The sequence below is a fragment of the Lutra lutra genome, chromosome 3 (assembly GCF_902655055.1).
Source record: "Lutra lutra chromosome 3, mLutLut1.2, whole genome shotgun sequence".
NCBI classification, from domain to species: domain Eukaryota; kingdom Metazoa; phylum Chordata; class Mammalia; order Carnivora; family Mustelidae; genus Lutra; species Lutra lutra.
The window spans coordinates 141522578-141537125 of record NC_062280.1 but is presented as its reverse complement, the minus strand read 5'-3'; the positions used below and the strand labels follow the sequence as shown (position 1 = coordinate 141537125).

The following is a 14548-nucleotide window of genomic DNA, read 5'->3' as shown; positions in this document are numbered from 1 at the left end:
AAAATGTTAATACAGAAGTATATTCTCAACATCTAAAGATACAAACTTAATACAAAAAAAAACAGAAGAAAACTTTAGAAGTAATGTAATTACCAACTTTAGAGAGCTACAGGAGGGGGCGCCTGGGTGGCTCAGTGGGTTAAGCCTCTGCCTTTGGCTCAGGTCATGATCTCAGGGTTCTGGGATCAAGCCCCACATCGGGCTCTCTGCTCGGCAGGGAGCCTGCTTCCCCTCCTCTTTCTCTGCCTGCCTCTCTGCCTACTTGTGATCTCTCTCTGTCAAATAAATAAATAAAATCTAAAAAAAAAAAAAAAAGAGAGAGCTACAGGAGGAGGTTGCAAATATTAAAAATTACCTTCCAGAGGTCTTGGGAATAAAAAACTTGATAGATGTTCTGAAAAGCAGCATAGACACACTTAAAGAGAGAATGGATAATCTAGAAGACTGTATTGAAGAATTCTCTAAGGATACAAAGCAAATGGCCAAACAGATAATAAATAAAGACAGGTCAAGAGACATAGAGGATAGATCCAGAAGTTCCAACATCTGTTTGATAGGAATTTCAGAAAAAGATAATAAAGAGAATGAAGTAGAGGAAATAATTAAGGAAATCATTGAAGAAAACTTTACAGAGCTAAAGGATTCAAGTGTTGAGGTTGTCAGTGCTTACTGAATACCTTGTAAGATTGATGAGAAGAGACTCATTCCCAGACACATCTTGGTGAAATTTGGGTATTCCAGTGATAAAGAAAAGATCCGAAAGGCTTCCAGAAAAAGAGAAATAACCCATAGAGGAGCAAGAATCAGATTGACCACAGACTTATCATTAGATACTCTAGATGCTAGGAATCAGTGGAGCTATGTCATAAAAGTTCTGCAAGCAAAAGGCTTTACACCTAGAATCCTTTACCCAGCCAAACTGGCATTTGATTTTGAAGGAAAACAAAGACATTTTTTGATACTGAAGAATTCACAAAGTTTGTTTCTTGCATACCCTCTTTGAAAGAATTACTGGAGGATATACTTTAGCAATCTAGGATGACTATAAACACATACACACAATATATATTATCTTCCTCCCACAGCAAGAGTCAAAAAGGAAAACAAAATTAAAGTGCCACATTTTTACCTAGGAGGATGGACTGTGATCAGTATACTTGGGGAGCAGGTGAAAGGAAGGTTACGCATACTACTTAAATGTTGGTGAAGTTAAAGGGTGTGTTAAAATTAGTGTTTATCACTGTAGCTTTTGCAGGAGTAGGTTTTCTACACTACCGGGGAGAGGGAGAGAATCTGTCATTGTAACCATAGACAGGGAGAGGTGGGGTGAAAGTAATAGAAAAACACAGGGAAAAAGATAGCAAGATAAGTTAAATAGGAAAAAATGCAAAAGTTGAACTTTTATCATAAGAAGTATTCAATTTTAGATCATTTATCATGATGTGAATCTTGAATCTCTACATTAAACCTTTTTCCTTTAGAAAAAAAAAGAAGTACATTCTCTTGAATTATCATATAGAATTCTAAACTTTGGAATGATTGAGAGTAATTACAAAAATTTGAATGATTATAGGGTAATTACAAAAACTTTGAATGATTATAGGTATATTTAATTTTATATCTTTAGCATAAAATCTTTTAATATATAACTGATAATATATATAACTTGTAGGTTAAACACAAAATGTTTCAAATTTTATTTACATCAAAGTAAGGTTTTTGGAAGCCATAATGATTGAGAATCCTGAGCTTTGATATTTTTTTTTTTAAATACTGGACAGCTTGGTTCGTAATACCATCTAACATCTAGAGACAGCATTTAACTTTCACTTTTAAAAAATTGTTAATGATTGGAGTACCTGTTTTTCATAAACCTAATAGAAGAAACCCAACTGAAAAACAATGGTGAAAAACACAAAATTTTTTTTATTATTTAAGCAGCTTCTGGATCATCAGTTTCTTATCACTTCTGTTATTGACTTACCAGTTTGTATAATGGTATGAGGCAACAAGTGATATATTGCTCTTTTGACTCATAAAACACAAATTGTGCATTTTCAATATGAATGACTTTACTTATCATTATTTAGTTTTGAAATGCAGAGAACGCCACGAAAAAGTAACTCTGATGAAGAAGTGAATGTGATTCTTCCACAAACTCCAGTTAGGTATGCATTTTCTTTTGTTTTTCATTGTAATTATTTATTCAGTGCCTTCTTGTACTTTGAGTTTGTTCATTTGTTCTGTTCTATATTTATGTATACATACAACCAATATATATTGAGTGCTCTTTGCCTGCCAGGTATTTCACTAGTTGCTGAGGATATGATTATCAAATCTAGTTCTGTCCATCCTTAAGGAATATAACCTAGAATGGGAATGTATTTCATCTCAGTAAATAAAAAAAGAAAAAATGTATCATTACCCTTTACTCTGCATACAACTTAAAAAGATAGAAACCATTTTTCTGTCCTTTTCCTCACTTCCTGCATCTTACCTGCTAGTAAGTTTTGTTGAATCTACCTTTAATATATCTCTAGTCCATCTCCTGTCCTCCATTTGCACTCTCACCACCTTTGTCCAGATCTCCTCCTCTTTGTTTTGGATTTTTTTCGTAGTAGGCTACTAACTGATCTTGGTGCGTCTAGACTCCTCACTATTCCTCTCTCCCCACCACCAGATATTTTCTCCAAAGAGTCCCAGAATAATACTCTAGAAATGTAAGTGAGATCATGTTCACCCTGCTGTCAAACTTTTTGACTGCTTCTTTTGTTGCAGTTGAAATACACACTCCCTCACAGTGCTTACAAAACCTTATATGATCCAGCTTCTGTTGTCTCTCTAACCTCATCTTGTTTTCCTGCTCATTGTGTACTAGCCAGTTTCCTGAATTCTCGAGGCTCCTCTTTTGTACTTGAGGACTTTCACATTTGCTTTTCCCTCTTCTTGAAACTCTTCCTATTTTTATTTTTTTTATTTTTTTTGCTTCTGATTAGCAGCAGCTACTCTTCCTTTAGGTTCAGGACAAATATTACTTTTTAAAAGATTTCTTTCTGAAGTATTTTCCTTTATTCTTCTTTCTGATAGTATCCTGTTGTTATTCCTTTATAGTGTATATCCCAATTTGTAATTAAAAATTAATGTGTATGTTTGCTTGTTTTTACCAATACCCATAATAGCCTTTAAGTTTGATACTATGTGGACCATGACTTTTTTGTTCACCATTTAATAATTATGACCTAGGGTAATATTTGGTACATAGTGGGCTATCAATAATATTTTTCAAATGACTACATAGACATATAAAGATACATTTCTGTATTAGTGTAAATTATAGTAATAAACTTTTGGCAAACTAGTGAGGTGGCACAGAAGGGACATTATGAAGGGATTTTATTGAACTGAATTTCGAAACATGAAAGTCTGTGACACAGGAGACTGGCATTTTAGGGAGTAGAAATAGCATGTGCAAAGGCATGGAATTATAAAATAACACAGTATGTCTGGGGAACTATTAGCAGCTCTGTACTGACTCCCTAAGTGGGAAGATGAAATGGCAGGAGAGGAGGGTGAATACTAGATCCTGAAAGGCCTAATATGCTGTACCCATAAGTTTGGATTTTAGCTTGTGCTGGATTTGGCCTGCTACTATATATGGGTATTAAATAGGGATAAGGATAAAATTAGACTTGATTTTTTGAAAGTTTATGTGGTAGTAGTTTGTGAGGGGATGGACTAAGGAGGACATGGTAAGAAATAGACCTCTCAATCTGTCACAGTGGTTCTTTTTTTTTTTTTTTTTTAAAGATTTTATTTATTTATTTGACAGAGAGAGATCACAAGTAGACGGAGAGGCAGGCAGAGAGAGAGGGGGAAGCAGGCTTCTTGCCGAGCAGAGAGCCCGATGTGGGACTCGATCCCAGGACCCTGAGATCATGACCTGAGCCGAAGCCAGCGGCCCAACCCACTGAGCCACCCAGGCGCCCCATGTCACAGTGGTTCTTAACCAAGGGTATAAATTAGAGTAATCTGAGGAGGTTTTTTTCCCAAACTACAAATGCCTAGACCCTACTACCATACACATAGTCAAAATCCCTGGACTGCTCTATTGCAGTAATTCAGTTGAGAAATGCTGAAGATCTGAACCAAGGGAAGGTAGTTGGAATGAAGGAACAAGAACAGGTTTGATAAATATTTAATGAATTCATACATAGAATATTATTCTTGAGGCATTTATGGAACATGAAGAAGTAGTAACTTACAGATTTGAGAATTATCTGGGGAAGTTAAGACCATAAAAATAGATGAGTTTGCCTGAAGTAAAGGTATAATGGCAAGAATGGCTGGCTAAGCCCTAAAGAATGCTAGCATTTATTTAGTTAGTTAGTTAGTTAGTTCAGTTAGCCAACATATAGTACATCATTAGTTTTTGATGTAGTGTTCAACAGCTCATTAGTTGCGTATAACGCCCAGAATGCTAGCATTTAAATACTAGATAGAAGATAAGAGAACGAGAGGGCACCCAGAGAATGAAGCCAAAAAAGCCAAGGGATGGAGGGAAATTCGGAAAAGAGTAGGTGTTTGAGTGTCACGTGCTTCAAGGAAATCAAGTATCAGAACAATTGAGAAAGAACTTTTGGTGTTAGCAGTTAGTTATTTGTGGCTTTAGTCATTGTGGGCTTAAGTGGATTAGGAGATGTAAAAGTTATAAAAACAATAATATTTTAAAGGTGAGGAAGTATATCAGTTGAGAGAGGTATAATAGTTTGGTATAATAATAAGGAAGATAGAAAAAAAAAATATCAGGGATGTTTGTCATCTTTTTTCCTAAATGGAAACTTTCACCAAAAGAGGTTAAAAGACTTAAAGCCAAGTTCTTTTTCCAAACTGAACAAATGACATCGATTCTAATTCTTACTGATGTTACAAAAAAGAAAAAAAATGCTCACTGAACATGTTTGCTAAGTAATATTTAAGGACTCTTTAAGCCATAAACATTCTATAGTTCTTTGCATCAATAAACCGTACCGACAGTTACAATGTACTGCTACTCCAAAATTGGAACGTTAGTATTTACTATACAACATACACACACATATTATAAAATTACAGAAATCTTAAGGGACTGACCTAGTTTTATGCTTTAACAGTGATGACTTCTAAAATTATGTATGCTTTCATCTCAAGGCCTTTATAAAGAAAGTCACATGCTTTTTCATTTGAATTACAATATATCGTACTGGTTTTATTTGAAAAACTTTAATGTTTGATTGTAATAATGTTTTCTTAAAAAATTATCATTTTAATACCAGTTTATATGTTTTTAAAAATATCATTAATTTGGCCAATTAATGTTTTACTGAAATGTAGTTTTATTAATAAATAGATGTAAAATTCTTCAATTTTAAACTTAGTGATTATGAACATGTTCTTTCTTAATGGTTTAAATAAAAGGTAATTCCCTTTTGCAACGATGTGGTTGGAACTAGAGAGTATTCCAAACAAAATAAATCCATCAGAGAAAGACAATTATCGTATGATCTTACTGACATGTGGAATTTAAGTAACAAAACAGAGGGTCATAAGGGAAGAGGGGAAAAAATAAAACAAGATGAAACCAGAGAGGGAGACAAACCATACGAGACTCTTAATCATAGGAAACAGAGGGTTGCTGGAGCAGAGGGGAGATGGAAGGATGGGGTAACTGGATGATGGACAATAAGGAGGGCACGTGATGCAATGGGACTGGCTATTTATTATATAAGACTGATGAATCACAGACCTACTTCTGAAGCCAATAATAAATTGTATGTTAATTAAAAAAAGAATGACAGGGAAAAAATGTAATTCCTTGGAAGCAACAGTATACTGAGGGTTTTGTAAAGTCTTATTTCAGAGAACCTTTTAAACAGAAAATAGGTGAGTTTGAAAGATTCATTTAACTTGTGAAATAGATATATTTTGTTTGTTCATTTGTTTTCATTCAGTGCTTAATATTTCTTCCTGTTTTTTTTTTCTCCAGGACTGTTATGAATACTATCCAACAATTAATGATGATCTTAAATTCAGCAAGTGATCAACCATCAGAAAATCTGATTTCCTATTTTAATGTAAGCCATAAATGAAACATTATTATTGTGTTATCTTGGGAAAGAAATTTGAAATTAAAAGTTAAAATACTGAGAATTTTTTAAAATATCTCCAAACCAACATGTCCTAGTCTGTTACCTTACTTCTTGCTTCTTTGAACCCTCCAAATTAGATATTGGTAATAGCGTGTTATTTTGGTAGTGTTATTTTTAGATTTTTTTTTCATGTTTGCTCTTTGCCTTGCTCATCATTCTTTCTTGCAACTTAGACCTCATTTCTGATTTCATTTCCTTTCTTCTTCAGATAAGTACTTTAGTAACTCCTTTAGTGAGGGTTAGTTTGGGGTGAACTTAAAAGGTTTTTGTTTTGTTTTGTTTTGTTTGTGTTAAAGTATCTTTACTTTTATTTTTTGTAAGATACTTTAGCTGAATCTTCTGTTCTAGATTGATATTTACTTTCTTTTAGATATTTGTAAGTAATACTTTTATGTTCCTGGTTCTCTTTATTGCTGTTTAAGAAATCTGTGAATCTAACTGTTGTTTTGTTATATATCTTTTCTGTCTGCTTTTTAGATCTTTTTGAATGTGGTATTAGAATTCAACATTTGTCATATTTCTACAGTCTTTTATCCTGTATTCAGCCCATTTTTATTTACATTTCTTGCCTGGACTTGTGTGCATTGCAGTTTACAACTCCTGTAGACCTGAGTTTGACATCTGAAGGGCCACTCCCTGCTCTACAAACAAGGGAGAGAGGAGATTATGAAAACTAGCATTTGTGTTACTTGCTTGCTTCTTCACTCCTTATTTAAATTCAAATGAGGGTTAGGACTCACTGAAATGCTCAAACGTGGAAATTGGATAAGGCCAGGAAGATTATTAAAATTTGGTTTATTCCAGTAACTGTGCTTTGTGTAGTTAACATTTTATTTAATATCATAATCTCCTTGTGGTCTTGTCATATTCTGTTCTCATCTTCTTGTTTATATGCCTCTCAGGAATTAGTAAAGTAATTTCTGTCATTGTATTCATAATTGTGTTGGCTCAGAACTGATTTTGTTTGTCCAAATTGCATGGTTACTTTTATTTATGGATTATCTGTAGAGCAACAATAGTTCCCAAACATGGCTACTCAGTTACTTAGCACTTTTAGAAGGGATAATGATAGAAGTTGTAAGAATGATAATCTCTCTCTTGACTCTGTCTCTTTCTCTCTTTTTTTAAATTTCAATTTTTAATTAAATTCTAGCTGGTTAGCATATAGTGCAATATTGGTTTCAGGATGAGTTTAGTGATTCAGCACTTACATTCGACACCCAGTGCTCATCACTAGTGCCCTCCTTAATACCTTTAAAGTCTCTTATGGTTTTTTTCCTCTCTTTCTCCCCTCTCCCAACACTACCCCCATAATCTCTCTTTTCAAATATAATTTTGAATATTTCCTACAACATTTTGAGTGTTTAGGAGCTCTTTAGTTGGGCAGAAAATTCTGTCTCAAAGGCATTCTCTGGAGCTCAATGTGAAGTTCAACATTAAATGAAGCTTTAACAGCTTAACTGTAGTTTTACATAGACTGCAAACTGCTTATTCTCAAAAGTGGGCATGTCTTGAAGATCAGTAAGTTTTTCTTTGGGTTTACTTTTTTTTCCAGGTTTCTGTATTTTTAAAATTAATGCCATTTTTTCTTCTGTAAGTAAAATCTTAGAAGCTGTAGACATTTAAATGGATGTTTTGGTAACAATGACTTTATGACAGGAAGTGTTTCTTTGTTACTATTTCTGTGATACGTGTGCTGTTTTCTTTTAGGAAGGTAGAATTATTGATTTTATAAGATGTGAAATTTTTGAATAACAATGTTCACATTTTTTTTTAAGGATTTTATTTATTTATTTGACAGACAGAGATCACAAGTAGGCAGAGAGGCAGGCAGAGAGAGAGGAAGGGAAGCAGGCTCCCTGCTGAGCAGAGAGCCTGATCCGGTCTCGATCCCAGAACGCTGGGGCAGAGGCTTTAACCTACTGAGCCACCCGGGTGCCCCAACAATGTTCACATTTTAAAGAAAATTATCCTTTATCCTAGTTTTGGGAAGTTTATAGTATTTTGAATGTATTTGATCTATAAGGATTATAAAAATAAAGTCAATCTTTGTAGCTGAAGGGAATCAGTTTTTTTAATTTATGGGTGACAATATCAATTACAGAGTATTTTAATATATCATAATATGCATTTTTGAATCATCTTATGATGTATTTTAATTATTAAATATGGCCCCACCCCATATGATATGTGTATTGAGACTTCTTTTGTAACCATTTCTCAATCATGTGTTTCTGAAAAGGTAGCTAAATGATTTAATAATTCTTAACTCTTTGAAAGCACAGCTTTAAATTAGGAAATGCTACCAAACTCCGATCTTAGTTTTATCTTTATTATTTTTAGGGTAATATACATCTCAATATAACTCTTAATTGAAGATAATTTATGAGAATATAAGAAGAGATTATTTGTTTTAGTAGTGGTATTGTTATAATTCTTTCATTTTTAGTTCTTTTTTGTTAGAGTATAATTGACATGATATTTTGTTAGTTTCAGTTATACAACATAGTGATTTGATATTTGTATATACTACAAAATAATCACCATAGTAAGTCTGGTTAACATATCATCATACATTAGAAATTAGAAGTTAGAAATTTTTGTTTTCTTGGGATGAGGACTTCTAAGATTTATTCTCTTAACAACTTTCAAATATACAATACAGTATTGTTAACACAGTCACCATGCTGTACATTACATTCTCATGACTTATTTATTTTATAAGTGGAAGTTAGTAACCCTTTACAGCCTTCACCCATTTTGCCCACCCTGTTTCCCCTGCTCTGGCAATATTATTTTGTTTTCTATATCTATGAGCTTATTGTTGTTGTTGTTGTTGTTGTTGTTTTTCAGAATCCACATATAAGTGTGATCTTACGGTATATGTCTTTCTCTGTCTGACTTATTTCACTTTTTCACTTGGCATAATGCCTTCAAAGTCCATACACGTCACAAATATCAAGATTTCATTCTTTTTTTGTGTATGAATAACCTTCCACATTATACACACACACACACACACACACACACATATATTATCCATTCATCCGTCAGTGGACACTTAGGCTGTTTCCATGTCTTGGTTTTTGTAAATAATGTTGCAGTGAGCATGGGGTATAGATAACTTTTTGAGTTAGTGTTTTTGTTTCATTCAGATAAATACCCAGAAGTAGAATTGCTGGATCATATAGTAGTTCTATTTTTAATTTTCTTTTCTTTTTTTTTTTTTTTTTAAGATTTTATTCATTTGACAGAGAGAGATCACAAGTAGGCAGAGAGGCAAGCAGAGAGAGAGAGAGAGGAGAAAGAAGGCTCCCTGCCGAGCAGAAAGCCCAATGCGGGACTTGATCCCAGGACCCTGAGATCATGACTGAGCCGAAGGCAGAGGCTTAACCCACTAAGCCACCCAGGAGCCCCTATTTTTAATTTTCTGAGGAACTTCTGTACTGTTTTCCATAGTGACTGTACCAATTTACATTCTCACCAACAGTGCACGAGGTTCCCTTTTCTCCATATCCTTGTCAACACTGGTTTATTTCTTGTCTTTATAATTCTAGCCATTTCTGACAGGTCTAAGATGATATCTCATTGTTATTTCCATTTTCCTGATGATTAATGATTTTGAACATCTTCTCTTGTGTTGGTTGGCCATCTGTGTATCTTCTTTGGAAGAATGTCTATTCAGGTCCTCTGCCTTTTTAAAAAAAATTAGATTATTTGTTGGGTTGTATGAGTTTTTCATATATTTTGAATATTAACCCCTTATTGAATATGTGACATGCAAATATCTTCTCTCATTCAGAAGGTGTGGTGGTGATGTCTCTCATTCAGTAGGTTTGGTAGTGATGATGCTTTTATATTTAGGGTGTTTGGGGTTTTTTTTGTTGGTGTACAATTGACATACAACATTTTGCTAGTTCCTTTTTGTTTTATTGATGGTTTTCTTTGCCATGTAGAATCTTTTTATTTTGATGTAGTCTCAATTGTTTATTTTTGCTTTTGTTGCTTTATCTTTTGTTGTCAAACAGAAAATCAGATCTTGAAGACCAGTGTCAAGGGGCTTATATCCTGTGTTTTCTTCTAGGATTTTTATGGTTTCAGGTCTAACATTTAGATTTTTTAGTTCGCTTTGGGTTAATTTTTGTGTATTGTGTATGATTGGTCAAGTTTTATTCTTTTTCATGTGGCTCTCTAGTTTTCCCAGCACTGTTTTTTGAAGAGACTGTCCTTTCCTCATTGTATATTCTTGCCTCCTCCATGCATAACTGGCTGTATGCATGAGTTTATTTTGGGGCTCTCTGTTCTATTCCACCAATCTGTGTGTCTGCTTTGTGCCAATACCATACTGTTTTTAAAACCATAGCTTTGTAATATATTTTGAAATCAGGCAGTATGATGCCTTGTTCTTCCTCAAGATTGCTTAAGCTATTGGGAATCTTTTGTTGTTGAATACAAATTTTTGGATTGTTTGTTATATTTCTGTGTAAAAGACATTGGAATTTTGATAGGGATTGCATTGAATCTGTAGATTGCTTTGGGTAGAATGGATGTTTTAACAGTATTAACCCTTCCAATCTATGAGTGTGGGATATCTTTGCATTTATTTCTATGTTCTTCAGCTTCTTCCATCAATGCCATATAGTTCATGTACAGGTTTTTCATCTCCTTGCTTAAATTTATTCCTAGGTATTTTATTCTTTTAGATGGATTTGTAAATGTTTTCTTAATTATCTTATTATATTTTTAGTGCATAGAAACAAAACTGATTTCTGTGTATTGGTTTTGTATCCTGCAACCTTACTGAATTAGTTTATTCTAGCAATTTTTTGATGGAATCTTTAGGGTTTTTTATATATAATATCATGTCATGTGTCAATAGACACAGTTTTACTTCTTCCTTTCCAATTTGGATGCCTCTTAGTGTTCTTGCCAGATGGCTCTGGCTAGGACTTTCAATACTATGTTGAAGGGGGCATATTTGTCTTGTTTCTGATCTTACAGGAAAATCTTTCAGGTTTTCACCATTGAGTATGATATTAGCTTTGGGCTTGTCACATATAGCCTTTATTATGTTGAAGTATATTCCCTCTATACCTGCTTTGTTGAGAGTTTTTTATCATAAGTGGATGTTGAATTTTGTCAAGTGTTTTCTGCATCTTTTGAGATGATCATATGATTTTTATCCTTCATTTGTTAATGTGTCACATTTATTTGTGAGTGTCGAATGAACCATCCTGGCATTTCTGGAATAAGTCTCACCTGATTGTAGTATGTAATTCCTTAATATATTGTTGAATTTGGCTTGCTAATAGTTTCTTGTGGATTTTTGCATTTACATTCATCAGGGATATTGGCCTATAATTTTCTTTTCTTATGACGTCTTTGTCTAATTTTAATGTCAGGGTAATGCTGGCCTTGTATGTGTTTGGAAGTGTTCCGTCCTCTTTTTTTTTTTTTGGAGGGCTTTGAGAAGTTTTATTTTTTTCTTTTCTTTTTTTTTTTTAAGATTTTATTTATTTATTTGACAGAGAGATCACAAGTAGGCAGAGAGGCAGGCAGAGAGAAGGTGGGAAGCAGGATCCCCGCTGAGCAGAGAGCCCGATGCGGGGCTCAATCCCAGGACTCTGAGACCATGACCTGAGCCTAAGGCAGAGGCTTTAGCCCACTGAGCCATCCAGGCACCCCTATTTTTTTCTTTTTTGAATGTCTGGTAAAATTCATCAGTGAGACTCTCTGAATTTTGACTTTTGTTTCTTTGGACGTTTTTGATTATTGATTCACTCTCCTTATTAGTAATCAATCTGTTCATATTTTCTGTTTCTTCGTGGTTCAGATTTGGTAGGTTGTGTGTTTCTAAGAATTTATCCTTTTCTTCTGGTTTTCCAGTTAGTTGGTGTATAATTGTTCATAGTAGTCAATTATGATCCTTTATATTTCCATGGTTTTAGTTTGTAATATCTATGCGACTTTTTTTAATGGGTGGAAGGGCTAACAAATCTGTTCTTTAACTTAGCAGCAGAAAATTAGATAATAGGGTTTTTATTTGTACTTTATTAGTATTTTTTGGTCACCTACATCCTAAAATGGAATTCTTTATGTTCTCCTTATTTTCAGTATTTGTGTTTACCTAGTTTCTGTAGAAGTGTTTCTATGTTATAAATAACCAAAAGTGAAATTTTTATCTTATAGGACAGAAAATGTTAATTCTGATTAAACAGTATCCTCAACATTGATTTATGTTTTTCCTCTTTAAAGAACTGCACAGTGAATCCAAAAGAAAGTATCTTGAAAAGAGTGAAGGATGTTGGATACATCTTTAAAGAGAAATTTGCTAAAGCTGTGGGACAGGGATGTATGGAAATTGGATCACAGGTAACTTGAGTTCATCTTTATTAGTGTCACTATATGTAAATAACCTCAAATGAAATATATTTCCAAATTATAAAAATATTATAATGTTATTTGTCCTGTATTTGTAGATTCTGTATCTAAGTTACCTGTGTATGCTGCTGGTTATGGAAAACTTTATAAGAAAATGTCCTTACACCATTACAAAAACCAAAAGTAAACATGTAGAAAATTTTAGAAAAAATGTAGATATTTAAAAAATATAAGTACAAAAAATTAAAATCTTTGATGCCCTTATATTTTTTGGTATATATTCTTTGGCCTCTGCATATATGACTATTCATGAATGCATATACTTAGATAATGGGATCATATACATGCTATTTATTGGTGATATTATTGAGTGATGTTGGTTTTACTATTGTTATTTCAGAAAATCTACAACCTATACATTGGGTAAAAGTATTGTCTCTGAATCAGAAGCCTGGGTTTATATCTGCTTCTACCATTTATGAGCTGTCATTTAACTTCTCTGAGATTCAGGTTTCCATACTTGCTCTGCTTTGTTGTGTGGAATTAGTGAGATAACATATAAAAATATGTTTGAAAACTATAATCTACTACATACATTTATTTCAGAGTAGCAAGGTTATATTTTGATACTGTGTTTTTTAATAATAATATTTAGAAGTCTTTTTGGTTGTATATGAAATTTATGCTAATAATTTGAACAAAGGAATAGGGTTTGTGTGTGTCTATCTAAAATTTGGTTATTCTTTGAACTAATGGGAACTATTTATTTGGTTAAAACTTCTTGCTGATAGTATCAGTTGGGTCATTTTTTGCCTTTGCCAGTTTTATGGACAGACTATTCTCAATCCTGGAGAGTTTTCTTGAAAATACATGTCCTAGGCCACAAAAAGTATTACATTAGTGTATAAAATGTTTAAAATAGTACAAGGTGTATAAAACATATCCTGTGTGTGTGTGTGTGTATGTGTTTCTGTTGAATGATGTAGGCTGAAGCAGAATGAAGGGAAAGGGAAACCAAGTACTGGACCTTCCCTCTTGATAATTTATTGGGAACGTTAACCATCATTTTATATGGAAGTCCTGAGTGTTAGACAAGCTAGCTTTTGTGATCTCTTGGTATTCATATTCCTTAAAGTATCAGAAATGTATTATAAGAGAAACATTCTTAAAAATTAATAATTGTAATTTTCTAAAGTAGTGGAATCTAATTTTTTTTCTTTGTAGCGATACAAGCTTGGAGTTCGATTGTATTACCGAGTAATGGAATCCATGCTTAAATCAGTAAGTTAAAAAGAACATAATAGGACGCCTGGGTGGCTCAGTGGGTTAAGCCGCTGCCTTCGGCTCAGGTCATGATCTCAGGGTCCTGGGATCGAGTCCCACATCAGGCTCTCTGCTCAGCAGGGAGCCTGCTTCCCTCTCTCTCTCTCTCTGCCTGCCTCTCCGTCTACTTGTGATCTCTCTCTGTCAAATAAATAAAATCTTTAAAAAAAAAAAAACATAATAGAAAAAAATCCAATGCTGACACAAAAAAGGCATTAGCTAAATGTTTTTTTAATCTGTTTTAGGAAGAAGAACGATTATCCATTCAAAATTTTAGGTAAATTCTTTAGTTTTAATGAAACAATTTTTTCTTTTTTTTTATAAAAATAAATGTTTTAAAATCATTCTTTTCTTTCCTTTAGCAAACTCCTGAATGACAACATCTTTCATATGTCTTTGTTGGCATGTGCTCTTGAGGTCGTAATGGCTACATATAGCAGTAAGTTAAATTTTAGTAAATAAACATTTTAGTTCAGTTTAAAGTTAAAAAAAAACTTATCTAAGGTGTGGTGTGTTTTTTGGGGGCGTGGAGTTAAGGAGACAATAGCATAATGTAGATCAGTATATACTGAAGACTGTAAGTGGTCACCATAAATTATTTTAAATGGGTTATTATCTGAATTATTTCAGGTCATCTTGGAAATAGTACTTCACTAGGC

General features: G+C 33.4%; 1 protein-coding gene across 1 annotated transcript in view; it reads left to right on the top strand.

Annotated features, from left to right (window-relative positions):
* RB1 (RB transcriptional corepressor 1) overlaps nucleotides 1-14548 on the top strand; it is a 154868-nt gene that overhangs the window by 53108 nt on the left and 87212 nt on the right. Inside the window, exons 11-16 of the mRNA XM_047723407.1 lie at nucleotides 2091-2168; nucleotides 6023-6110; nucleotides 12441-12557; nucleotides 13791-13847; nucleotides 14135-14166; nucleotides 14252-14328. Coding sequence (XP_047579363.1) covers nucleotides 2091-2168; nucleotides 6023-6110; nucleotides 12441-12557; nucleotides 13791-13847; nucleotides 14135-14166; nucleotides 14252-14328 — 449 coding nt within the window. The remainder of the gene's footprint in view (nucleotides 1-2090; nucleotides 2169-6022; nucleotides 6111-12440; nucleotides 12558-13790; nucleotides 13848-14134; nucleotides 14167-14251; nucleotides 14329-14548) is intronic.